The sequence below is a fragment of the Hylobates moloch genome, unplaced genomic scaffold (assembly GCF_009828535.3).
Source record: "Hylobates moloch isolate HMO894 unplaced genomic scaffold, HMol_V3 SCAFFOLD_4, whole genome shotgun sequence".
NCBI classification, from domain to species: domain Eukaryota; kingdom Metazoa; phylum Chordata; class Mammalia; order Primates; family Hylobatidae; genus Hylobates; species Hylobates moloch.
In genome coordinates, this window is record NW_026652279.1 from 172,101,442 (window position 1) to 172,128,220 (window position 26,779).

Sequence of the window (26,779 nt, forward strand, 5' to 3'; positions counted from 1 at the left end):
CTACTTATTTTCTGTTTGGTGGATTACAAAGTAGAATGTTATGCAATTCTTATTCTTGCCTCAATTTCCCACCCTTATTTTGACTTTAAACTTGGAGCTTCCTCTGCATTTCTTTATGCATGGTTCTTTTCTGCAAAAACATCATTTAAAACAGCTGTTACACACGGTAGTTTTTTAAAAATTATAATGTGTGATGTTTTTTGTCCTGGTGTCTATGTTTAGTAGCAGCTCATCAGATACAGTGTGTGGGCTTGTCACTCTGTCCCTTGTCGCCAGTTGAGTTTCTTGCTTACAGGACAGTATTATGATTTATTATTTGAGATAAAAATTTTTGTATTATACATGCATCTGCTACAAATGAGCTTTTTTTGGTTCACAAACAAGAGTTCCTTCACCAATTCTAAAATCATTTAATATTTACTTTAATAATGGTACCTTTTTCTAGAAAAGCACTAATTGTTTTTTTTTTGTGGGGGGGTCTTTTTTAGGGAAAGCTTCCAACGACAGGAATGACAATCACAAAGCTTGAGGACAGTGAAAATCATAGAAATGCATTTGAAATATCAGGTGATAGGCACAAGCTGTGTGAGTGCTGTGTCTCGGGGAGGAGAGGCAGCTTGTCCCCGCGTGCAGATTCTTGCTTGCATATTTCAGAAGGTGGTGTTTAAGCGTTGAGTGGAATTCTGGGGAGGGTGTGTGCATGCACTTGCTTTTTACCTCTGTTTCCACTCGGCCTATTTTTTCCTTCTCTCCTATAGGGAGCATGATTGAGCGGATATTAGTGTCATGCAACAACCAGCAGGATCTGCAGGAATGGGTGGACCACCTACAGAAGCAAACGAAGGTCACATCTGTGGGAAACCCCACCATAAAGCCTCATTCGGTGCCATCTCATACCGTAAGGACTTGGTGCTTCTCCTCCTTCCAGACTCCAGGCATGGCATCCCATGGCTGAGCTGTCAGCAAGTGATCAAGTGCTTTAAAACCTAATCAATATTTGGATAAAAATGCAAAACACTTGCTTCATATTTCTCTGCAAATATTTGGCCCTCTTCGTGCAGTAGTGAATTGTTTTCCAACGAGTGTTCTCGAGAAACAACCCTGAATTGTGCCTCCTCATGCATAGTTCAGAGGTGCTTGGGTGGGAAGCTGCTTCTGCTCAGCGTGGCCTAAAAGACTGATTTAGGGGAGTTTTACACTAAACTATAGATGATTTTTCTGAGAATTTTAACTGTTTATTATGCTTCATTTAAGAAAACAAAAAATAAATGATTATGATGATGAAAAGGGCCAGACTCGTGTTGAAGGCATTAAAATAGAATTTATGACACTGTTGATTTTAAGAAATTGAGGTGTCTTTTACTTAGAAAAGTGCAACAAGTCTTTGGATATTTAGAGAACTTTTTTTTTTTTTTTTTTTTTTTTTTACAACTTTTCAGAATAGATGAACACTGAAGTTGCAGTGTTTAAACCTCTCCTGGTGTTTTGTGCTCAAGAAGTTGGTATCAGGTTTTAACAGTCGTCATCTTTATCAAGTAATACGGAAAAACTGGGCAGAGCTTCTAAAGAATGACGATGACGCAGGCGTTTTCAGCTTGCAGTTTTCCTCACATCCTGATTAGGTTATTAGGATCAGTTCTGTCACGTGCTCAGTTTTCATGTTTTCTTGTGAAGGTTGTAGCTCAAGAAGGGTTGCTGTATTCTGATATTCTCATCAGAGTTTCAGAGTCCATCTGATTTCTCAGCAGTGGAGATTGTAACTACTCATTGGCCTTTAGCGAGCATTTCATTTTTAATGGCTCTACCATTTTAAAATTCGCCATTCTTTCATGGAGATCAGTTTATCCCAGGGATGTGTGTGTACACGTGTGTTTATAAAGAACAGTGGATGAGCTGCTTCACTCAGATTTTCAATAGCGGTCTGAAACTCTACTTCACACAGTTTTATATCAAGTCAGCTTTTCTCTGTGGCCAGACCCTCCATCTTAGTGTTTCTTTCACTGGTGGCTGGGAAGGCATCCCTTCAGCGGGGAAGGCACTGTGCCTCATGTTTAAAGTGTTCTGCATTCTCCTACAGGGTTTCTTCTGTGGGATGATGTATTCTCCTGTGATCTAGCTCTGTCCAGCTGAAATCATTTTCTAATTTTAGCATAAAGCACACTTCCTTTGACTTTTTCAAGAAAGGAGAAACAAAACCAGACACTACTTTGACGTAGTTGCTAGAAGGGATGTCTTACATAGTTTTATCCGTCTATACATTATTTCCTGTGAAAAGATGACCTTACAGTGGCTTCATAGCATGACCTGCATCTCACACAATTCCCTCCCCCATGCAGGGCCTAGAGTGTGATCGTTGCAGGAAGTTGATGGCTTCTATTCTTGAAATTGTGGCATTAGCTGCTGTGGGGCCTTCCCTCTCAGCCTGTATTTTGAAGGTCGTGCACTTCTTCAGAATGCCGACCCCACTCAGGTTTCCAGTTCACAGTGCCACACAGCTTGTTCTCCCATTAAATGCATCTTACTATTGTTGGCTAATTTGAGGTCATTACTGGCTGATTTTGAGAATTAGTTATTTAACTTTTCTCATTTAACTGTCGTTGTGATGGGATATTTTGGGTTTTCCAGGAATATAAAATTCATTAATGGCACACCGCTCTAAGAAGTTAATTTTTTATTAACTTTGTTTTGATTAAAGTTGAGTTTTCTAAGAACGTAATTGGTTTTAATACCAGGGTTTGGCAGTGTTCAATAAAGAGCCAGGTGGTAAACATTCTCTGCTTTACAGGTTCAGGCCTCTTGCAGCTGTACTCTGCCCTTGGAACACAACAGCAGCTTTAGACAGGCACAGGCCTGCTTGTGTGCCAGGAAAACTTTTTTAAAAAACAAAACTAGGCGATCAGGCCTTAGTTTTGCCCAGTACTTTATCACTAGGTGAAGAATAATACGTGACTGGGGGGAATCACCTTCCTTCTTACAGCCACATGCCCTGTGTGCTTTTGTGAAATTCTCATCTTTTTACTAGATGAAGTACGTTTTTTCTATTAATGTTACTCCGTAGCTAATAAATGTGGCTAGTGGCTAGAGCTGCCCCTCCTGTCTGGGGCAGATGCCGTGGGGAGCCCCACGCTCAGCCCAGGTGGCGCGAGCTGATGTCTGGCCCCAAAAACTGACTGCTGAGAGCCAGAGTTTCGAACGAAATGATAAATCCTGAGGTTTATTTCACGTGGAGTGTTTAAAGAGCGGAAGGAAGTGCGTGATAAGTGCCCTTTCGCGGTGAGCACGTGAGTCTCACGTTCTCTGCCCTTCCCGCTCTGTGCCCTCGGCAGCTCCCCTCCCACCCGGTCACTCCGTCCAGCAAGCACGCAGACAGCAAGCCCGCGCCGCTGACGCCCGCCTACCACACGCTCCCCCACCCCTCCCACCATGGCACCCCGCACACCACCATCAACTGGGGACCCCTGGAGCCTCCGAAAACACCCAAGCCCTGGAGCCTGAGCTGCCTGCGGCCCGCGCCTCCCCTCCGGCCCTCAGCTGCTCTCTGCTACAAGGAGGTGAGGTCCCTTGACCACTCAAACAGCCAGACCACGGTGAGCATGCCTCGAGCCTTGGGTGTGCCGTGCCGGTCCTTCCGTACACAGCAAAATGCACCGTAACTCCTAGAGAACTGAGAAGGGGGTCTGCCTTGGTTCTCTGGTTATCTGCTCTGCTGCTGAGAGGCCTGTGGTCACCCGTGTGAGAAGGCGATGTGCAGGGTCCCCCTCCTTTCTGCCGTGCACAGGGGGGGCCTTTACCGCGCTGGCCGGAGGGGGTGTGCCGCCGCCGCGGGCCAGGAGCTGGAAAGGCGCTGAGCCCCAGGTGGCTTTCACTCCCCGCGCGGGAGGCCATCGCTCAGCGTCTGCATGCTGTCTGCTGCGTCTAACGACCCCTCCTCTAGGTTGGGGATCCTGTCCAGGAGCCCTGCATTTTGTCATCCAGAAGCCATTTGCGATGAAGAGAACATTTACTAAAATGAAAAAACAATTACTTAGGCAGTTTCCCCCTTTGATGCATAAGAAATCATGATGCAGTCTTTGCTTGTCTCTGTTCTGATCCAGCATTTTTATATTTGCTAGGCGCAAATAAAGTACGATTCTAATGAATAAATATCAGTATTAACACTTTCGTACACTTTTACCGAAACCAGCTTGGATGAGTCTTGAGGAATGTGTTCTGAGAAATACTTTCACCCGAGGAAGCTGGTAATTGAGATGAGAGTTGTTTTCATAAGCAGTTGAGCGTGCATGGTGGTGAGGTATGAGGAGTGGTGGTGAGAGTATGGGTATCGTGCGTGCGAATACGAGCAGCAGTGCCCGTTGGTGGGGTGTGAGTGAGCGTGAGGATGGTGATGCGCTATTGCCTGGCATGGCGCCTTTGTGTCTGTCAAGGCCACATTTGCCAAGGGAACTGGAGCAGACTTTTTCTGCATTCTTGCTAGCAGCCCTGAGGGTTTTAAGGCCCGTAGGAAAGTACTGTGTAAGAAATGAGGATCTGTGCTTTTCGTTTTTTGTTCTGAGTCTTTGTTTTTATGATATCTTTCAGGTAATCGAGTGTAAGTCAGCATTTTCATTTTCTATCATGGGAAGTTACTTGAAACATGTTGCTGTTCCTGCCTGTATACTTTAGTGTGCACAGTCTAAAGAAAAAGTGAGCTACTGAAAGAACAGGTGGAGACTGAATTACTAGGGAAGAAAATTGGGATAAAACTGTTGGGCAAAGAAGTAGAAAGGGCAAGGGAAGGGGTATTGAAGTGAAGATAAACAATTTTTTTTATAAATCTGGCTGCATTTGCTTTGCCACCTCCACACTGGCAGAGAAGGGCTCACACTGAGCAGCTGCCGTGCAGTGTTGCTGAGCACCGCCCAGCATTAGCATGGAGAGTGATCCTGCAGGGTGTGAGAAGAGGACGTGGAGGCCGCTCCGCAGCCTGCTCTGCCTGGCTCTGGGCGTCGGGTGTGCTCTGGGCGTCGGGTGTGCTGTGTGCTCCGTGACCCTCTGCGCCTGCAGGTGCCCTCGGAGCACGTGGTGGGTGGGCGTTGGCTCTTCAAGGCTCTCCACCTCAATTTGCTTCGAATTAGGGCAGCCAGGGAGCACATGTGTACAAATGTGTCTTCTGGAACAGATTGCTGCTGCATTTCTAAGAGCTTGACGATTTTTATAGAAAGACTTGTTTAACTTTTTGAAGGTTATTTTAGATTCAGAGTTAGTTACGTGGCTGTATTGGGTGATGCTGGGATTTGGGCTTCTGGGGTACCTATTACCCAGATAGGAAACATTGTACCCAATGGGTCGTTTTTCAAAACTCACCCCCATCACCCTCCTCCTTTTAGAGTCCCCAGGGTGTGTCATTTCCATGGTCATGTCCATGTGTACCCATTGTTTAGCTCCCAATAAAGACTTGTAAAGATAACTTTAAAAACCAAGCTTTGTTTCCTCTGTTTCCAGCCTGGTTCATTCCATAGCACATCTCATCTTCTGAGTCTTGGTTTCACGTGTTAACATTCGTGATGGTTTACGTCATTGGGGTGATGCAGAAACCAGCCTTTTTTTTGATATCGGTATTTAACATGTGCTGACAGTTGACACCTTACCTGCTCTGTTGGACTTGCTTTGCTCACTTTGTTTTTTGCTGTCATCTTCTGTGCTTGTTTGAGAAGGTGTTTGAAGAGGTGAGGGGTGGGCCGTTCCGTCGTGAACACTCTGAGCTGGTGTGTGTGTGGCTCCTGCACAGCAGCCCTGGCTGAGCTTGGCTGTGCTCCTGGCATTCAGAGTCAGGTAGCTGAGCACTCACTCCCTTTTCTTCTCCCTGAAACTTCAAATATTTTCTTAAAGCAATTATTTTTAAGATATATTTTTAAGACAGACATATCTTATCTGTCATTTAATGACAACCTTAGTTGCCTCCTCTTTCCAGTTAGCTGTGCCAGGGGACGGGTCTGTCCTAGGGAGCAGCTGCCCCCTCCTCTCCTCCTCCCTCAGGAGCGTGCAGGTTGTCTGTGCACACCAGCGCCAGCCTGCCTCCTGGTGACACCTCATCACAGAACTAAAAGGACCCAAATGGCACGAGGGGTTTTATCAGAATGAAGAAAAAATATTAGCCAATGACTGATACTGAAAATGCCCTATTGATTTTTAAAAATTAATGTTCAGAAGCTGGTAAAGAAAAATCAAAGTAGGAAAAAGCGAGAAGCTCTTATCAGTGGCTATAATAATTGGGGGTTTTATACCTTTACAGCAGCCTTTCTGATACACCAGTGAAAATGATTGGCTTTAGAGTATGTGTTAGCATTTCTTTTGTCTTTCCCTAGGATCTTAGTAAGAGCCCCAAGACCATGAAAAAGCTGCTGCCCAAGCGCAAACCTGAACGGAAGCCTTCAGATGAGGAGTTCGCGTCCCGGAAAAGTGAGTACCTGCGGTCTGTGTGGTGGAGGACGTGGCCTCCTGGTCACGCAGGCCATGGCGTTCCTGGGATGGAGGGAGGCTTGGTGGCTTTCTGAAGACTCCAAACAAAAGTAAGGTCTGCCCCTTGAGGCAGTGATAGGAATAAGCCACGTAACGTTTACCCAAGCAAGCAGGAGAAGCGCCTTTGTGTCAGTGAAGCCTCCGTGCCAGTCCCGGCACCACTGCCTTATAGCCCCTTCCTCATCCAGGAGCTGGGGCCAGACCTGGAGGGCTCTCCTGTTCTTCTGGTTCTCCCTCTCGCCTGTAAGATATTCCACCCACACTTCCTGAAGTGCCATCATCTCCCACAGTGCCCTCTGTCTGTTAGAAGCGTGACCTGCTGTGTTCTCGTGTGGGTAGCGCCTACCCATGCTGTTCTCTTGCTAGTCTCTCTGCTGTTGGACCCGTCCTGTCTGCTTCTCAGGCCTAGGGTCCGACTCAGCTCTGGGTTCCTACGTGACCTCTCAGCAAGCACCTGGCACTTGTTAGGTGCTCGGTAGATAGCTTTAGAATAAGTGGAGCTCTTTTCAGAAGTAAGTGATTTTCCTGGGGGTGACTGCTGGGAAGGGGTGCACGTGAACAGATTGCTGTGGACTGACGGGTGCAGCCCAGGGAGAGTGAGCCAGCTCCGGGAAAGTTGCAGGATCTGTCCTACGGGGCTCTGCCCCGCCCCGCCCCTGTGTCTGAGCTCAGCCTGTATTGGTCCCGTGCCTTCACTGCTCACTTCCTCCAGCCTCAGGAGGAGGCCCAGCAGCCGTCCCACACGCTCACTGTGCCGCGCCACCCCTGGCCTCCCCTCACCCCCACCATATCATCAATCAGCCCAGTGAGGTGACCGTGCTGGAGTGTTCATTCTTTTCTTGCCCTTGTCACCTGATGTCCATGGCAGTATAAGTCACCGTCCTGACTGTCCTCCTCCTCAGGTAGTCCAGGTCCCTGACCACCAGGGCCCCTGATGAGATGGTGAGGCCCTGGGGTCTAGCGATTGAAGTGGAGCTGGTGCTGGACGCCTGCTCTGTTGCTTACTGGCTGTGCCGGGGCTTCTCTCCGAGAGGGCTGTTCTGTGGGCCACTTCCTTCAGCAGATCCAGGGGCAGCACTGAGCTGGGCGGGGGGCTGGCTGCAGCCGAGACCATCGTTCATGGACGCGTGCTTCATCAGCACCTTCATGGGCTGGGTGCAAAGGATACAGTGTGGCCAAAAAAGATCCCTGTTCTCATAGCGCCTATGTTTTAGTAAAAGGATACAGACAAGAAACAAAACAAGTGAACAGTGTGTGGGCCATGGAGTGTTGCAGAGACCCAGTGGGGAGGACAGGTGGGAGATTGGGTGCCAGGGCACCATTTGAGCAGCCTCCTGGGGCTGAGGAAGCAGGTCAAGCAGGTGTCTGGGGAGGAGCTCTCCAGGCCTGGGTGCAGACACCCTGGGCAGGAACCCCAGGCTGTGCCCAAGGGACAGTGTGCTCTGTGGGCCCGAGCTCCCCTGGCAGAGTGGGAGGTAACACGGCACCCTGAGCAGCAGGCAGCCAGAGTCCTGTTCCGTAGAGAAGATGATGGGGCCTGGGTTTTCACAGGACCACGGGCTGCCATGTGGGGAACAGATGGGCACGGATGCTCACATCGACATTGAAAGTTGTCGGCCTTTTGTTTTTGTCTGACTGGCATGTGGAAACACAAAAATATTTTAATTCTCATTTCTTGTTTCAGTGAGATTGGACATTTTTTCTTAGAACTCTTCTTGTTTTGTGACTTGCTTATTCCTGTCTCCTGCCCTTCTTCCAATTGGAGAGTGGGGATATTAATTTTCTTATGGGTTGGTAGGATAATCATAAAGTTAGGATGTTCGCCATTTTTCCAAATGTGTTGCAAATATTTTTTAAAAACTGAAAACCTTTTTGAATGTAACTTGTGAATTTTGTAGAAAACAGTTATCTGACAAGAAAATAAAGGGCAGATTGTCTTACTTGTCACTTTGGATGAGTTGATGTCTGCATTGCATTCGTCTCGCCAGTTGCACTAGAGGCCTTTCAGTTCGATTGTGAACTGTTGTGCGTCTCTTGACAGGCACAGCTGCTTTGGAAGAAGATGCTCAGATTCTGAAAGTCATTGAAGCTTACTGCACCAGCGCCAAAACAAGGCAAACACTCAATTCAAGTAAGTTTAGCAATAATGGCCTGGGAATTGTGGTGGTTTATTCTGTTTAGTTTCTAACTACAGTCTGAAGGAACCTGTTGTGGTGGGCCCCTTGCACAGCCCCATCCGCCTGACCTCCCAGTGAGCGATGTTTCAGTCAGGGGTGGCAGGCAGGACAGCAGCTGAGCTTCAGGTCCCTAAATTCATGGAGCTGCGTCTGAGCTGTGGGCACAATTGCTGTGTGATTTTCTAGATAAAATTATACTAGGAAATATTTAAATATAAGGTATTGCCAGAATTCATAATGCTTTTGCTAAGAGAAGAAGTGTTTAGAAGATAGTGGGAGATTAGTTCAGTTATTTCAGCTATTTAAACTATTGGTGTAGTACTGGAATTTCTGGTTTTTATTTTGTTTTTTAGTTTCTTAGAAATATCCAAAATATAAACCTCGAGCAAGGTTTCTTTTAGCCTTTCTAAAAAATAATTGCTTTTAAAAACTTTTTGGAAATTTACAACTGATTTATTCAGCAAAGTTCAGAACCACAGGATTTACATGTGTCTGATGTATGGTGTCTTAAATGAAAAACTTTTTTCTATTAAGGTGGCTTTTTTTTTTCTTTTTGGAGACGGAGTCTCGCTCTGTCACCCAGGCTGGAGTGCAGTAGTGCGATCTTGGCTCACCGCAACCTCTGCCTCCTGGGTTCAAGCGATTCTCCTATCCCAGCCTCCTGAGTTCCTGGGATTACAGGTGCGTACCACCATGCCCAGCTAATTTTTTTGTGTTTTTAGTAAAGATGGGGTTTCAGCATTTGGGCCAGGCTGGTCTTGAACTCCTGACCTCAGGTGATCTGCCCTCCTCAGCCTCCCAGAGTGCTGGGATTACAAGTGTGAGACACAGTGCTCGGCCCTAAGGTGGCTTTTTTTTCTTTAAATTTTTCCTCCGGTGTTGCCAGTGAAGCGCAGCAGGGTGGCGGCTGACACAATGTGCCTGTCATTTACCTTGCCGAGATCTGCGTGCCCACAGCAGCTGACATGTGGGCACGTGCTGCTGGGGCCTCGGACACCACAGGTGGTCCTTTTGAGAACTGGATGATTTCTCTATTATCTCAGCATAGAAACTGATTTATCCTCAATTTTAGGACTTGGTGCCCTTTCCAGCTTGACTGTCACTTATCTCACTTGCTCATTTTGTTAATCACCTGCAGTGTGGTGGTTCCAATTAGTGTCGTGTATTGTTTAATGCTGAGAAAAGGAAAAAGAGGGAAGAAGACTTCTCAACTGCTTTAGCTTTTATCAAAGACGGCTACAGCTGTGAAGATAGGATGAGCAGGGTAAATCCTTCGTGGAATCTCGATTATCCAGAAACAACTTTTTTTAACCATTTTCAGTATTTTACTGGTGTCGTACCATATCCCGTCTATGACATTAAGACTTTTTGCCAAGGGTCAACACTGTTGGTTTTTTTGTCCATACTTTAGTGAAAAATACCCATTTGTAGTGACTGCTTATCAGAATAGGAGAGAAATAGAGAAACGGAAAGGCCTGGGTAACCTATCAAAAGGTGGAATAAATATGTGTATAATCACACAATAATGTCTAAGTACAAATTGTTGTGATGAAAGGTATTACATTTTTATAATTTGACATCGATCATGTTTTAAGTAATAGGCTATAAAATGTGGCCATAAATTTTTGGATTTTGAATTTGAGATTTTTTTTGTCATCTCAATTTCAGTTCTTGAAATAAAATTTTAACCAAGTAGTCTCAGATGAACAGACCAGGTTCAGTTGGCCGCCCAACCATGTCTGTGAGTTCTGCATTTGTGAATTCAACCAACTGCAGAGAACTACTCAGAAAAAAGAAACAATAAAAAGTAACAATATAACAGTAAAAAAAAACGAATAAAAATAATTATACTTATAACAGCTATTTATATGGCATTTACGTTGTATTAGGTACTATAAATAATTTAGAAATGACTCAAAGTAAATGGGAGGTTGTGTGTAGGTACAGTGCAAACAGCATGCCATCTTATATCAGGGACTGTAGCGTCTGAGGATTTTGGTGTCTGAGGGGAGTCCTGGAACCAGTCCCCTGTGGGTGAGGGCCGACAGAGGGCTGAGCTTTGTATATGTCATAGTGCCCGCCACATTTCTTCATGACCAGGGTCCTGTGATACGCTGCGGCTTCACGGCCCCTGGCTGCCTAAGGGGAGTAGCTCACAATTCCTTTTCTTTTCTTGTCACATTACCTGTATTCTGTATTTCCATTTCTCCTGTGCAAGAAAAGCATTGAACGATACGTTGATTTTTGTTTTTAATTCATATTATGGGCAAACCACTCTGGGGCTTCAGGGAGCTTACAGTCATGTATGTCCTTTAAACCTAACACTCACAACTAGGGAGTAATAGGAGAAATCGCTCACTCGTGCTGGAAAGGTGGTATACGTACTCAAGATGTTTGGGAATGGGATCATAGTGAAAGCAGCTCTTTTTACATTAAATGCTTAGTAAAACGGGTTTTAGAAGGATAATATATTTTACCTAAAATGCAGCTCTGTTCAATACACACATTTGGATGCCAAGAAGATTTTGTAAACCAGACTTCCTTGGTATTGATTTCTAACCCCAGGAAGTAATAGCCCTCACAGCCTGTTATGATGTAGTTCTTGCAGTCTGAGAACAGAGGGCAGTTTGATAGAAGCAGGAGCAGGGAGGGGCCAGGGCTACTGTGATTTGCCTTCACCCAGTGAGGGGCATCCCCGCCTCTGTGCGGAGGGAGACCCTGGCAGCCCAGCCTGCCTCTCAGCCCAAGTGCCTGGCCATGGGCAGTGCTCATAGTTGCCAGCCACTCGTGATTATTTCTCTGACATGTTGTGCCACTTCCTTTGTCATTCTCCTTTTAACACTGGGACATTGCCAGTTCATGTCTCTCTTCCTGACAGCAGAGGGTCTGCATTTGGGTGGCCGGCGTTGCCAGCAGACCCAGCTTCCCACTGCACCGTGCCTGTGGGCTAAGCTCTGGTGCGCCCTGGGAGCAGGGGGTGGGTTCTGGGGCTGTGGGCCCTGGCCAGTCCTTTTCTGCCCTCTGAGTTCTCACAGTGGTTATTGATTGATCAGGTAAGTCCAGACCCACTCTCAGGTTTATGGTCTTGGCAAAGAGTCAGCTGAAGAAGCCCGTCAGAAATCCTTTGAAATTATTTTGCATTTGATACATCTGTTTATTGATAGGAAACAATTTTTAATTAGCCACATAAATGGTACCTTTCCCAAATGATGTCCTAAACGAGACTATTTGTTAATTGAATGTGGAATAGAATTGGTTAATTGCCACATGTCTATAGAATAATCTTTTGGACATGGGTGTAATTTGTAAAAGATTTCTTAAATGAGGGCTTTAGAGCAATATCTTTTTTTAAAAAAGGATCAGTTTGGAAACATTGTATATTAGGTTTAATTAGATAATAATTGATCTAGTTTTATTCTAAGGGTTTTGCTAAGTTCATTATTGTGAAACCCAGCCATATATAAGGAAAAATATGCATTGTTGCCAATTTTTAACAATATTTTCTCTTTTCCTTCTCTTCCCATCACCTTTTGCTTTTGTTCCATGTTTTGGTTGTGGCTCTTCCTGTCGTTCTCCTCCTCACTCCCTGCCTGTCGCACCTGTCCCTCCGCCCGCCCGTCTTAGCATGGCAAGGCACTGACCTGATGCATAATCACGTCTTGGCTGATGATGACCAACCAAGCCTAGACTCCTTGGGTCGTCGCAGTAGCCTTTCTCGTTTGGAGCCTTCAGACCTCTCGGAAGACTCTGACTATGACAGTATATGGACAGCCCATAGTTACAGAATGGGTTCTACATCTCGTAAGAGCTGTTGCTCATATATCTCTCACCAGAACTAATGCACTTCTGAGCTTTTCTTAACAAATGCTTGTTGTATCGCAGCCTGCTTTTCTTAGATGTTTTCTTGCTGTTCCTTGTCTCTTTTATGTGATATTTTAACAACTTTTGAGAGTGTTCCTGATATTTCCCATTGTACTTTGTGGAGGCTTAACTGCCGATGCGAGTATACATTCGAATGACTGACTATTGGAGGGAGGTGGTGTGTTCACGTGAGGCTCCACCCGAGGGTGCTCTTCGTAAGGGGTAGTTGTTGTTTTATAGCTCCAAATGGTTTTTTTATTCTCAGTGTAGCAACTGTTTGATTTCTTTCTGGATACAGCTGTATGAACACTTTTCTATTTGATACTGAAATCACACAGGTTTGTGATCGAAGTGCCAGAACCATGGAGGAGACTCTGGCCTTTTCTGTAGGGACTTAAATTTTTTAAGTACCATGAACACTGATTAAGTAGTTGTGGAGAGATGAGAAGAATACATGCAGCAAAGGTGCTGTGAGCCCAGTTCCAACGGCTGTGTTCTGGTCATCGTGCAGAACAGCATGTGGGCTCTGGGCCTTGGCAGGTGCACAGACGGGCGGGCGTCACGTGTGTTCAGAGCTTGTCTCCACCTCACGGCTCTGTGCTCTTCCGTGTGCTGCGTTGTAGCCGTGAAGTGGGAGCTCTCCTTTCCAAAGGCAGAGCTTACTGTCATGGCTCAGATGTTCACTCTCATCTTCACCCTAAACTTCCCTGAATTGCAATGATTTCTGTTATAAGGCACTTAGCAAGTCTGTACCACTCTACAGTAAAATCTCTACACTAACAGTTTAAAGCCCAAAATCTGAAGCATTCAGCCTCTGCAGTTGTAGACTACTAGACTGTAGTAGAGGCATTTGGAATACTTAAAAAGTCAGGTGCTGTGGCTTCAGTTACCCCGGCTCCCCACCCCTGACATCCATACTTACGTTGTCTGGAAGAGCCATGGACACATCATTATTTTCAGCAACCAGCTGCAGTGAAACTCCATTTACAGCAACCCCATAGTATAAAACCACAATGCCTCATTGTAATGGGATATTGAAGTTCATTGAAGAATTACTAGGTTGCCATGTAGCTCACTTATTTAAAAAAAAAAAAAAAACCTCCCCCATTTTCCTGGGATTTGTTGTAAGGAGTTTTCACTGGCCTCACTCAGACCAATTTCTGCTTCAAAAATAACTGAATGTGACCTGTTGCATTCAGTTGTAGCATCAAATCCACATCTGGTCATTGCTTGAGGGGCCAAATTGTGTTCTGTCCCATGCACGCTGTATTTGGTGTTAAAATGGAACCTTACGGTTGTGTTTTAAGTATTAATTGAAACCAGCTTCAGAAAACAAGATGCCATAGCAAATTGAGAATAACATTTTTTCCTTCTTCAGGGTGGATGTAATTCCAGGTGGCCGTGATTTCTTTCTTCCCCACCGCCCACTCCTTCGCCAAACCCACGTATTCCGTGTTCTGATCTTGTTTGTGCAGAGTGAACTCTGATGCAGTATCATTCTTGTCCTGGGAGCCGGGTCCTGCTGCTCACAAGCCCAGAGCTGCCAGGGAGCTCCTGGCAGTAGCACGTTGTTTAGAAAGTTGGGTGGCCTCATTCAGCATGGAACAAGCTAATGGCCCAGGAGTCATCAGGGCAGCTGTTAATTCCAAATATTTGTCTGTTCCCAAGTAGCTACTGAACTGCTCACACCATTGGAAGATTTAGTATTTTCATACCAATGAGTAAAACTAAGAATGTTGAGGAGCAGTCAGAGCCCAGTGTTAATCTCCGGCAGAGATGGGGTTTATGTATGTTCAGCCAGATAGTGGAATTTTCGGAGAAATAAGATAACTACCAAGTTTCTATACTTACTATAAGTGGATTTAGAAGTGATTTTGGTTTTGTATTACATAACGGTAGTCCTCTGAGTCAGGGAGCACCTTTTTGTTTGTCTCAAGACTACTCATTAGCGCACTGGCTGAGCTGCCTTTGCCTTCTTGTAGGTGTGGGTTGCCTGCGTCATGGGCTGTGTAGACCACAACACTGAAACACAGTTGCTGCACTTGGATTTTCCTTTAATACCAAGTATCATTTGGTTATCTTACTGGGACATTTTCATTGATATTCTATACACCAAAGTTTTGACAGTTTACCATTATTCCATTTTGTACCAGTTAAAGGCATTTTGATGATGCTTTTTCTTGATGCTAAGATCACTGCAGAAGAATAACCCGACCTTTTCTTTGCATTTGTTTTGAATGTCTAACACCATTAGCTTTTGTGATCTGGTTAAGAAGTATTAGTGCCACAAGCCTGAAAAGACAGTTCTCATGTGGCAGTGGTGATGTGGCATCCAGAGGGCCAGTGTGTCTACTTTTGTGGGACTTCAGTCATGCTGATAATAGTATCTTCTGTTCATACAATTCTGTAATATTTATTTGTACAGTTAGTATTCTAATGAAAGGATGAAGAGTCTGAACTAGAAGGTAGGTTTAAGCCATCACCAGGCCTTTGTGAATGGCCTAAATGGTGTTCTCTTTGAAGTAACACTTGCCACAAGTATATAATAAGCTATATTAATTGTGTTTTGCATAAAATTGCCAAAACACAGGAATGTGTATATAGTGGTATAAGATCTTGAAAAAAATCTCTATAATTGTGCTCTTTATCTGTGAATGGGAAAAGCCATTTTTAGTAGGTGACTACCATTTGAAAAACTCAATTGGATGTATATCTGAATGTTGCATTGTATTGTACAGTATGCATATTATTGTTTGTGGTTGCATATGGCAATGAAGTGTTTGTTTTATATTAAAAAACCTGTTATGTACAGTTGAAATAAATTTTGCATTTGCTAGCCCGTGGCTTTTAATATTTGTTACATGGGGGAGGGGAATAGCATAGTTTGCAGTGTAATATAATTTGGCTCTTCTACCTGAATGGAACATCTTCCAAAGGCAGGCAGGTGATAGATAGAACCCTTCTATCTGCCCTGATAGAAAAGCTTACACTCTCTTAGATTAGCTGTGTTCTGGACAAGACAAAGTCACTCCTTGTACATTTCTTATTTCATCTCTTTCCCGTTTCTTAAAAAGCTTTCAGTCACTGGCCGGTTTGTCTTCAGAAAGAAGCATTATTTTTTTTGTGTGTGCATAAATGGGAAAAAGCACAACTTTAAAATGTTTTTATTTAGACTAAGGCCAGTTTTTAATTTTTGTTTTATAAAGTGCTTGTCCAGCTAAGAGAGTGATGAAGCAAAATAAAGGGAAAGGAAACGAAGTACCTGGTGGCAGGTATAGTGATAGGACAAGGTGCAGACAGTAAATGTAGAAAACTCTCTCAGCACAAGTTGGGAGTTTTCCTAAGAAAAGTAAATTAGACCCTTAGAGCCATAAATAACAAAATGGCCTAGATGACTTTTGGAGAGATATTACTAAATCGTTTTTAAGTGTAGTCGTATTTTGCTCCACTGTGAATGTTATTTGATTTTCAGTTGATTAGAGATGCAGATTTTAGAAAAGATAATGAATTTAAGAAGGCGAATTATCCTGCACATGTCCTGGATCACTGGCCAGATAGACAGATGTTCTTTTCTGATGAACTTACCCTGTTTTTAGGCTTTTGGTACAGGCAGGCTTACACATGCATGCATGCACACCACACCGGTGCCTGGACTGGACAGTTGCGCTGCGTTACTCCTGGAGCAGTTAGTTGTGTGTCGTCAGATAAGGCCCCAGAATGGTGTCTAACAGCCAAGTGTGGTGGTCACGAGCCGGCACTCGGGGCCCCAGGGGTTGATCACCACTGTGTTGCTGCTGTGGCAAGTCATCTCGTCTATGAAATGGAAATACTGGATTAGATCTGTGTTTCTTAAACGAAGCTCCATAGTTCTCTAGAGATGTGTGACTATTTGGGGTGGGGGAGGGGCAGGGTTCTCAGACATCCCTAAAATATTAAGTTTTGTGCTCATGTTAACACACATGTGTACCAGGCTTCTCTGGCTCACACCTCTGAGTGAGTGTTGCTGTGGGGTCCTGGTGTTCCCTGGGGTCTCCAGTCATGTGGCACACAGCAGCCCCTGAGAGTGGAATGCTTGCTGCAGGATTTTCCAGCACTGGGCGGGCAGACACCGAGCATCTACAGGCACATTCTTGGAGTCCTCGAGTTTGAGAAGTGCTGGATTGGTGTTAAGTATAAATTATTTCATTATATTCATGTTTTTCTTACTCCCACCTCCATACGGAAATAAGAACCAACCAGCTGTTTTGCGTATGTGGTTATAGAAATAGATTATAAGCTGATCTAGCACTTCTCAAAATGTTAGCCACAAAACCACAAGATGTTAATAATGATGTTTAAAAGAAAAAAAGTTCAGCACTCAAATGCATTTCAGAAATGCTGAATTAAAGTTGAGTATTTTTATGGCAGACTTCATCAAAGCCTGTATTGTGCTGAGAGTGCACTGTGATTCTCCAAGAAGTGTAGTCCACAAGATTTCCCGAAACGATGTGTGGTGGAACCCCTGTCATCTCCCAGAAACAAAAAAGTTTGGGAAACACAGATCTTGACTGTGCTAGAACCATCATGAATTTGTTCATCTCTGTCTGAGCCTCTGTTACGGATTTTAAATAAAGTGAGAGAACATTATCTGATAATTCTGCTGTTAAATTGTTTTTCCATCCTAGGTAACTCAGGGAATAATGTTTTATGATGCCTCTAAAAACACTTTTAATAATTTCTGAGATAACTTGTTAAATCTGCTTTCTAAAACATTGTTCTTTAAAGAAATAGTCAACTTACATAAACCTGGCTAGAGAACATTTCTTTGTTGTTTTTTGAAAGGCAGTAAAAACTTTGCAATCATTTTAGAAAAACTGTATGTTGAAAACTAGGCAGATTATTAGAATTGCATTATTTCTAGGCATGTTAATAATCCTCATTTACAAGCTTCCTAGTTCGCCATCAGATCCATAAATGGCATTTTTCACATTAGTGCATTTCAGGAATCAAGCAGTACGTCCTGTCTGTGATACAACATTTTCCAACTTACATTAGTATATCACTAAATCCTTCTCGCATGCTTCAAGTGTAGCTGTAGAAATAAGACCTGTGCCATTCATATACAGTAACTGTACCAGTTCTCACAGGCTTCGTTCCTCAAATTATGCTACATAATGGAATGACTTTTACCTTCATGAGTTCATCTGTTAAAAGATATTTACAAAATGTAATATTTAAATCCTCAGAACAGCTCTAGAGAATTAGTTTTATCGTGCTTTGTAAGTAATGAAATTGAGACTCAGTGCTTAAGTGATGCACCCAGGTTAACTTAAAAGACTCACCACGAGGGGCGTCCCAGCTCTGGCTGGAGGCAGTGGACGTGTGGCTCATGGCCTCACAACTCCAGCACGGAAGTCGACCCCGTGTCTGACCCATTTCTTTACAAAGTTGACATTCTTTGTGATCCTATTTTATGTCATTTGAAAATGTTAATGCTGGAAACAGATGATGTAAACAGGTTGTCTAGGAAGCTAGAAGACACAAAAATAATTGAAATACAGAATTTACTTTGCCTGATCCACAGTTACATAACTTTTTCCAGTGTGTCTCATTAGCGAATCCATTTGAAGAAATGTGTAGCAAACAATGTGAGATACACAAGTGATACTTTTGTGAATTTGACTCTGAAACAGTCATCAACTGTCTGGGCCCAAAGCAGGACAACTGGATAATTGGTGGGAAAATTAGTTGACTAAAATGTGCGATGCTATCAGTGGACTTCTCTTTGCAGGGAAGAGTAAGTGAAGCCATTTGATTTCTTCACATGGGGTATAAATATCTGAATCTTTATGAATATTCTGGATTTTCTTTGTTTCATTATTTTTTATTTTCTGTGAAATTCTTTTCTGTATCTTTTGGGCAAATAGCCCATGAATTAACATTTTCTGGTAGGAACACATGGGTACCCTTTGCATTTGTATGAGAAACACTGGCAGCTTCTCCACCTGGCTGGCACCCCACGCTCTGCTGTAATATCCCTCACACATCAGTTTCCTTCCTAAGCAGTATCTTCCCGTGTGGCCCACGTGTCTCAGCAGCATTACCCGTTAGCCAGAAAGGGCCCACCGCCCTCAGGGTCCTCTCCCGTGGCCTCTTGGAGCACAGGCACCTGGAGTGTCGGGAGTCCTCGCAGCCCGAAGGGCTGTCTCCGTCCTTGTCTCCTGCACCTGTAGAGATTCCTGGGGCTGATACTACCAGCCTAATGTTTTAAAAAACGTTTTTCTGAAATCATATCTTGCAGTCCGGTCCGAAACTTCTGTCCGATAAGTTATTCCTGAGACGTAGGTCATTGTGTGTGTGGGTGTGTGGACTGTGGCCCAGGGGACGCATGTGAGGAGCTGGGCCCCCTCTCCTTCCCTCCCTGACAGTGTCAGGTCTGCTGCTGCCAGCTGGTAGCACAGTGGAGACACAACAGCATGAGGGGGAGGGAGGGTCGCCTTTGAAGGGGCATTTGGCCCACTTTAACACAGATGCAGGTGTGCCAGCCATGGCTCGTGACTGAATTTTAAGTGCTGCATTTGATCCTAAGATCCTGCAGTTATCCTCATTTCCCATTATCGGTGTGGTGAGTGTCTCCTGAAGCTTGTGCCAGGTGACAGAGTGGCACTTGGTTGCTTTCCCAGGATGTAATCTTATCTTCTTATGCCTGAGGATGAAGGAGCAGTGTCTTGATTTTGTTCAGTCCCTGAATTTCCAGTTTCCCAGGGGTGCCATTCTGAGGAGTGGAGCAGGTTTTGCAGATGCACGAGGGGCAGCACCTGGCCAGTGAGCTCCAGGCCTGGTTCCTGTTGCATGCTGCTGTGGAAATAGCAGCGGTGCCCTTGCGTGTCAGGAACGTCTTATGAGCCATCTTAAGCTTTGGTGTCATCCTTAACCTTGTTCCGCTCAGAGGAGCCTAAGCGTGCAGTAAAATGCTGGTGAAGCCATTCTTTTTTTTTTTTTGAGACGGAGTCTCGCTCTGTCGCCCAGGCTGGAGTGCAGTGGCGCGATCTCGGCTCACTGCAAGCTCCGCCTCCCGGCTTTACACCATTCTCCTGCCTCAGCCTCCCGAGTAGCTGGGACTACAGGCACCCGTCACCATGCCCGGCTAGTTTTCTGTATTTTTAGTAGAGACGGGGTTTCACCAAGTTAACCAGGATGGTCTCCATCTCCTGACCTCGTGATCCACCTGCCTCGGCCTCCCAAAGTGCTGGGATTACAGGCGTGAGCCACCGTGTCCGGCCGAAGCCATTCTTTAAAATCCCGTCTTCATAAAACATTCGTATTGTACTGAACTTTCCTGTGACAGTGAGGCTGTGCAGCAAGTGCCTTTCTTATGATCTGACAAACTTTTAGGAACAAGCAAAAGGCGAGCCAGAAGAAAGACCCAGCAAGCGGAAGCACCATAGTTTCCATAGTTAGCATGTCTGCAACATGAGTGTCCCTTCTTCATGGAGAAATGTTTATCACGGTACCGCTTGCTGGCGCTTGTGTTCTGTGATAGATTATAGCCTTCTGATTTGCATCTGGTATGATTTTTCAAAAATATAAATGGTACACGTTATACTGTATAATCTTCAAGAAAATATTTTCTTTAAGAAAAGATTTTCTCCCTTGCATCATTAAATACAATTTGATTCTCTTCCTCACCTTTTAAAATGAGTATTTTGATTTCTTAATTTCTAAAGTACGTATTTTGCAACATTTATTGAGGGCCTGTCCCATATAAGCTCTTGTGCAGGTGTTGGTTAAATGACACAAATGTTCCTCTGACATTGTCAGCAGTTTGCTTTCATTTAGAAAAATGTTTATATTCTAGGAAATATAAAGTTTTCGTAAAGGACCAAATAATAAATGTTATTTTTTCTAAACCATGTGCTATGATGCTGTAATATCTTGATTATTAAATGTTGCCATAGAGTAAAATGTTTTTATTGCCAGATCTTTGATGTATAAACACTCACTGTATATGTTCTGATTGGTCTCATATGTCTTTGCTGAAACTCTTGGAATAATGGCTCAAAATGGGATGAATATCCAGAGCAGTACGGTCACAACCTTTAACTTCCTCCCTGTTGAAAATGCTAGGGTTTCAACAATCCATAATTCAGATTTTAAAAGGGCTACAGTTTCCTTCCCTCTCTGTGGCTTTGGTCATGAAGAGGCCTGGGCTCAGTAGACAGAGGTGAAGAAAACTGGTAAAAGATGCCCTCCTTTAGCTTGCCTGGATGAACATTTTTAAATGCATAGTTGCTAGAACTTAATATTTAAGTGATATTGTATAGTCAAGTTATTTTTCTTCATTCTGCCACGGTATTCGCCCGAGGTTTATTTATTATTTTTTCATGATCCTAGGTTCACGCAAAGAATCTGCTCCACAAGTTTTGCTTCCAGAAGAAGAGAAAATTATAGTGGAAGAAACTAAAAGTAATGGTCAGACAGTGATAGAAGAAAAGTAAGATGTCTTCCAGTTTCCAGTATATTCTAAAGCAGGCATTTGACCTCTGTGGTGGGGTAGTGGAGTCCAGATAACTCCCTGAGGGCGAGGGTATGGCTTCAGAAGCGTCACTTTTTTTTTTTTTTGAGACGGAGTGTCACTCTTATCACCCAGGCTGGAGTGCAATGGTACGATCTCAGCTCACTGCAACCTCCACCTCCCGAGTTCAAGCGGTTCTCTTGCCTCAGCCTCCCGAGTAGCTGGGATTACAGGCCTGTGCCACCACGCCTGGCTAATTTTTGTATTTTCAGTAGAAACAAGGTTTCACCCTGTTGGCCAGGCTGGTCTCAAACTCCTGACCTCAGGTGATCTGCCCGCATCGGCCTCCCAAAGTGCTGGGATTACAGGTGTGAGCCACCGTGCCCAGCCAGAGCTTCACTTTTAAAATGTCTTCATAGACGGAAGTTGCCCTTGACTAGGCTTGAACCTGCCATGCACAGAGGTTGGCGGTTTTTAGTTGTGAATTTACACAGTACATGGGTAAGGCAGAGCAGCTGCGTGTGCTCCACTCAGCATCGTAGTGTCTCCTGGTAAGTTTTCGTGTGTCCTCTCCATGCCTCACCCTGTTCATGTGTGTGTGTTCTGTTTCCTGTTTCAGGAGTCTTGTGGATACCGTATATGCATTAAAGGATGAAGTTCAAGAATTAAGACAGGTACGTCATAATCCATCTTTAAATCTTTTTTTCTTTTCAAATGGGAGAAAAGAAAATTATATTAAAAATAAGCTGGCTGGGTCCGGTGGCTCACACCTGTGATCCCAGCACTTTAGGAGGCCAAGGTGGACAGATCACCTGAGGTCAGGAGTTTAAGACCAACCTCACCAACATGGCAAAAACCCATCTCTACTGAAAATACGAAAATTAGCCGGGCATGGTGGCAGGTGCCTGTAACCCCCAGCTACTTGGGAGACTGAGGCAGGAGAATCGCTTGAACCTAGGAGTCGGAGGTTGCTGTGAGCCGAGATTGTGCCACTGCACTCCAGTCTGAGCGACAGAGCGAGACTCCTTTTCAAATAAAAATAAAAAGCTGATTGTCCATAAGCAAAAACTAAAAGGAGGTCATGTCTTTGAGAAGTCCAGCAGACTTTGGTTGTCTCTAAAGTGACTTATTTAAACTCTTTTTTTTTTTCTTAACAATACTGATTTTGATGTCATAAGCCATCGCAAATTCTGTTGGAAGAATAATTTAAAATATCGAAAGTTCTCTCTGGTGACAAATCCTGCGAGGCGCCCCTGAGATTAGCCTCTGCCACTGCATGGCCCTTGGCTCCCGAAGCCAGGTTAGCCAGCCAGAAGTGGCGACTTAACCAAGGGTGTTCTGGGCATTGCACGGAATGTGAGTACGAGCACCTTTGGTCCTCTGCCCAGCTAGGCGAGGGAAGGTTGGGGTGTTCTTTTGGCTGAGGAACAGCCTGAGAAGAGTTGTGGTCTGGGATAGAGAGCTGAGAGCAGGTTGCTGTGTGGAACTGGACGTGTGCTCTGTCATTCTAAGCAGTGTCTGCAGGGCTTCCAGGTACACCTTTGCCTGGCTGGCGGGCTTCCATGTTCACGCTTTGCCCCTACCGGCAGCAGGCATCCGTTTGTGCGTGCCTCCTACGTCCGAGACATGCCTGGGTTCAGCTGCACAGAGCAGGTGCTCACCCACTTGCTCCTACACCCATCAGTGGCTGTTACTTCCAGTCCTTTCTGTAACTCTGGAAGGTGGTTATAAATGGACAAAAAGGCTGGATAGGAGCTGTCTCGTCTGCAGTTTCCAGCTATTTTCTTACGGTATATTCTATAAAGATTCATTCATGGACTTAATAAGAGCCATTAGGACCGTTTCCATCCCAGGAGCAGCAGCACAGTCAGGAGCACCGCTGCCACCCTGTCCAGGTGTTTGAGCTTTGCGGACCCCCACGACCTCAGAGCCCATGGGATTTCATGAGTCGAGGCCTTAGCTCCTCAAGGATACACATTTGGGGAAAGGAAGCCCTACGCGATGCCAAAGATAGTGAACACACTGTGGTCTGCTTAATTTACAGGACAACAAGAAGATGAAGAAATCTCTAGAGGAAGAACAGAGAGCCCGCAAAGACCTCGAGAAGCTGGTGAGGAAAGTCCTGAAGAACATGAACGACCCTGCCTGGGATGAGACCAATCTATAAGGGACGTCCTTAGTTCCTTCTGTTGAAGACCAGTTCTGAGGTGAAGCTGGGCACCCCGACCCAAGTCAGGGTGCACTCAGGACCACAGGGCAGGGCTGGGTGGGGTGCCACCTTGCTCTCTGTACATAGAAAAGCTGGAGCTTATTCTGCAAATGGAGACGATCAAACCATGACTGATGGATTCAGACAGGAGGGATTGACTCTGAGGACCTGAGCTGCGTCAATCCCACTCTGTGAACATCTCAGTTACCTCATTCTGCAATAAGTTCAGTGACTAAAAGTCTTGTTTTTCCAGACTTTGAATTGAATATATAAATATTATATATACATGTTTCTTGTACATATCCCATTTTGAATGCATACCTGTGGTCGTTCTGTCCGGGCTAATCCCATGCTAGAATGTCCTTTCCAGCTACGTGAATAAGAAGTCCCATGCCCGCACCCACCAAAAGCAGAAGCCTGGTGGATGCCTGGTTCGTTCCGCAGCACCAGGGCCTCCACCGTGCTGTGGCAGCACCCCCCATGTCGATATTTCTAAATAACCTTATTTATACCTGCAGAGATACACTTCAGTCCCATTCAGAAGTCTTCTCTTAAAGCAGCATTACAGTTCCAGACCTGCGGGGTTCTGAGGGCAGCTTGCCGGCTGACAGACTCAGTCTTGACCTCGAGGAAGGCCCATACGGCACCACCGCGTCCACCTAGAGGTGTTTGCTCTTGTCCGCTGTCTGAGTCCTGTGATTCTCAGAGGAGTTTGCTGCATTTTGGGAGATGACACAGACGTTTCTGTATAGGCTAGTTCAGTAAAAACAACATACTCTGCTTTGTCTTCCCTTAAAGAGAGATCTTACTAGAACCTGTAAATAGAATGTATTATTTATTATAAGTCACTGCAGCTGATGAAAACGGATGGAGGCCATGCTGCAGGCTCATACTGATGGGTGGAGTTTTGCCTCATCCTGAGGTCTGCTCCACCATTGGCTGCAGCCAGCAGGCTTCATTGCTCACCGAAAGTAAAATCCCCTCCTTCAGCAAGAATAAAGCAATATACCCCTTAGGTTCCACTAAGTGACGTAGGCATAAGCAGGGAACGTTTCCCCCACTGTCTTCCACTGCAGAGGAGACGAAGGGATCCTGTCCTCACTGCGGCTCGCTGGGCCCAGGCTGGCTCTGGAAAGCCTGTGCGGTCCTGGGCAGGAAGCCCGGCCCGTGGGGCAGGTTTTCGTTCTGCTTTAGCAATAAATAAGGGCGACCACAGGGACTTTGCTTTTGGTTTCCCTTCCCGTGAAGAGGTTGGTTTTAGAGTGAGATACACTTTTCCATAGAACAAGTGTTCTAGCTTTAAAAACCCACATTGCAGCACCGTGGATTACTGGTCTCAGAACAGCTCATTTCGCATCAGATTTGACTTTCTGATTTTCTATTGGCCAAATTGCCCTTTAACTGCACCTGAATCCTTTGTATACTGATGCCTTTGAGCTGGGCACCTTGGGAGAGTGTTCTGTTGCTGTTTACGGTTCTTCCTTGCCCTTGCTAATTACAGTCTCTGGTGCCCAGCAAGCCCCTTCTGGCTTCCTTCCCTGACTCTGGTCACGTTGTCTGCCTGGGCTCAGCGAGGACCTGGCCTCACCTGGACTTTTCACTAGAATTGCCAGCTTCCTGAACTTAGATTATTCACTCATGCGGGCACAAGCAAAGATCAACACTTTCTTTTTTGGTAAGCTTGAGTTTTACAAGTTATTTTTTGGTGATGCATAAGACATCGCAGTGGGAAACCATCCAACTTGAGTGTACTGGAGTTCGCTGTTGTAGCAGGTTTTAACTCAGGAACAACTCTCCTCTCATCTCTCCACCCCTCTGCCGGGAGGCGACATTAGCTGTCCTCTCGGAGGCGGTAGCATTGCTGTCCGAGTCCCCAGGACGGATCTCCTGCAGACCTGCCTTAATGCTCAGATCGAAGTATTTCACAAGAATACTTGTGTTTTTAACAGCCCTTCCCCTGGACGGTGCGGCCGCGAGGGCCTCATGTTACTGCATTGCCTTTTCTTTCTGTGGATCCAGTATCTTCCTCGGCTTTTTAGGGAGCAGGAAAAATGCATCTGAGAGCAACTCTTTTTAAAAACCTGCCCTGTTGTATATAACTGTATCTGTTTCACCGTGTGACCTCCCAAGGGGGTGGGAACTTGATGTAAACGTTTAAAGGGGCCACGATTTGCCCGAGGGTTACTCCTTTGCTCTCACCTTGTATGGATGAGGAGATGAAGCCATTTCTTATCCTGTAGATGTGAAGCACTTTCAGTTTTCAGCGATGTTGGAATGTAGCATCCGAAGCTCGTTCCTTCACACTCAGTGGCATCTGTGCTTGTCCACATGCGCTGGGCGTCTGGGACCTTGAATGCCTGCCCTGGTTGTGTGGACTCCTTAACGCCAATCATTTCTTCACTTCTCTGGGACACCCAGGGCGCCCGTTGACAAGTGTGGAGAAACTCCTAATTTAAATGTCACAGACAATGTCCTAGTGTTGACTACTACAATGTTGATGCTACACTGTTGTAATTATTAAACTGATTATTTTTCTTATGTCACAGAATGTGTCGCTTCGTCTTCTTTGATGTGTTTTCTGTGTGCTTCTTAGCTTTACAGTTTCTTTGGGCTGTTTTAGATTTGAAAATTCTGTCTGTCTTTGATACTGAAGATAACGTGTTTCCTTTAAAGTCTAGAGTTTGAGAAAATTTGAAGATTTTTTTTTAAAAGACAAGGAAAGAACACTGGAAGTCTTAGGAACAAAAACTGAAGTAACAGATCACGCTGGTGTGCACAGCCCCCAGGTCCTCGCCCATGCCTGGAGGAATGACCTGCATTCTGGAGGCACTCAGGACACCGTTTTGTGGGATCAAGTAAGTGAAACTTTCTTGAAGATATCTGTGGGGTCCCTTTTAGGAGCTGTCATAAGACAAAAGGAAATTGCTCATGTGTGTCCTTGTGTGGCGGTGGTGCAAACGAGGGTGTCTTCCGGAAGGGTGGCCTGGAGGACCAAGCGGGGTCTCCTGTCCGTGGTCCCTGTACCTGGCTCAGGTGTGTCTACAGCTCCGCTGCATGTAATTTCAGCCAGCCAGAGGTCAGGTAGCCACACACAGTGCCCAGCCAACTGGCTTATTGTAGGAGCTCAAAAGAAGTCAGGATCTACACTTTCAAGGACTTCAGTCATTTCAGGCTAAAACAAGTAGGCATTCAAAAATCCATTTGTGTTGATTTGCATTGTGACAAGAACGTGTGATGCATAAGACACCTAATGTGAATTGTTCATCTTATTGGTGGCGTAGGTAGGCATTTGTACTTGCTACCCCACCAGTGATTAAAAGCCACCATGTATCTGAGCCATGTATACCGTTTTTTAACTGTACACTTTTTAGAGGTATACTGAGCCATGTATACTTTATTTTCTTGCATAACTATATTTTTCCCATAAGCAGGTATTATTTTCCTAATTAAAAACTAGCATGTACCAGAGTTTTTAATTGTGAAAATAATACTTGTTTATACGGAAAATAGAAACAGTATACCAGGATATAAAGTAAAAAG

At 44.9% G+C, this 26,779-nt stretch overlaps 1 protein-coding gene across 17 annotated transcripts in view; it reads left to right on the forward strand.

The window, feature by feature from the left end:
* Positions 1–25,787, forward strand: part of ARHGEF7 (Rho guanine nucleotide exchange factor 7) — a 190,833-nt gene extending 165,046 nt beyond the window's left edge. For 9 of the 17 annotated variants that reach the window (XM_058438074.1, XM_032151317.2, XM_058438077.1 and 6 more), the window contains 9 exons: positions 489–567; positions 759–898; positions 3,327–3,551; positions 6,345–6,438; positions 8,540–8,629; positions 12,300–12,476; positions 20,910–21,009; positions 21,650–21,704; positions 23,075–25,787. In XM_058438074.1, coding sequence (XP_058294057.1) covers positions 489–567; positions 759–898; positions 3,327–3,551; positions 6,345–6,438; positions 8,540–8,629; positions 12,300–12,476; positions 20,910–21,009; positions 21,650–21,704; positions 23,075–23,197 — 1,083 coding nt within the window. In that variant the 3' untranslated portion in view covers positions 23,198–25,787. Of the gene's footprint in view, positions 1–488; positions 568–758; positions 899–3,326; positions 3,552–6,344; positions 6,439–8,539; positions 8,630–12,299; positions 21,010–21,649; positions 21,705–23,074 lie in introns of those variants that run through there. The other 8 variants (XM_032151319.2, XM_058438073.1, XM_032151326.2 and 5 more) reach the window with 3 other exon arrangements.
* Positions 25,788–26,779: the final 992 nt, after the last annotated feature.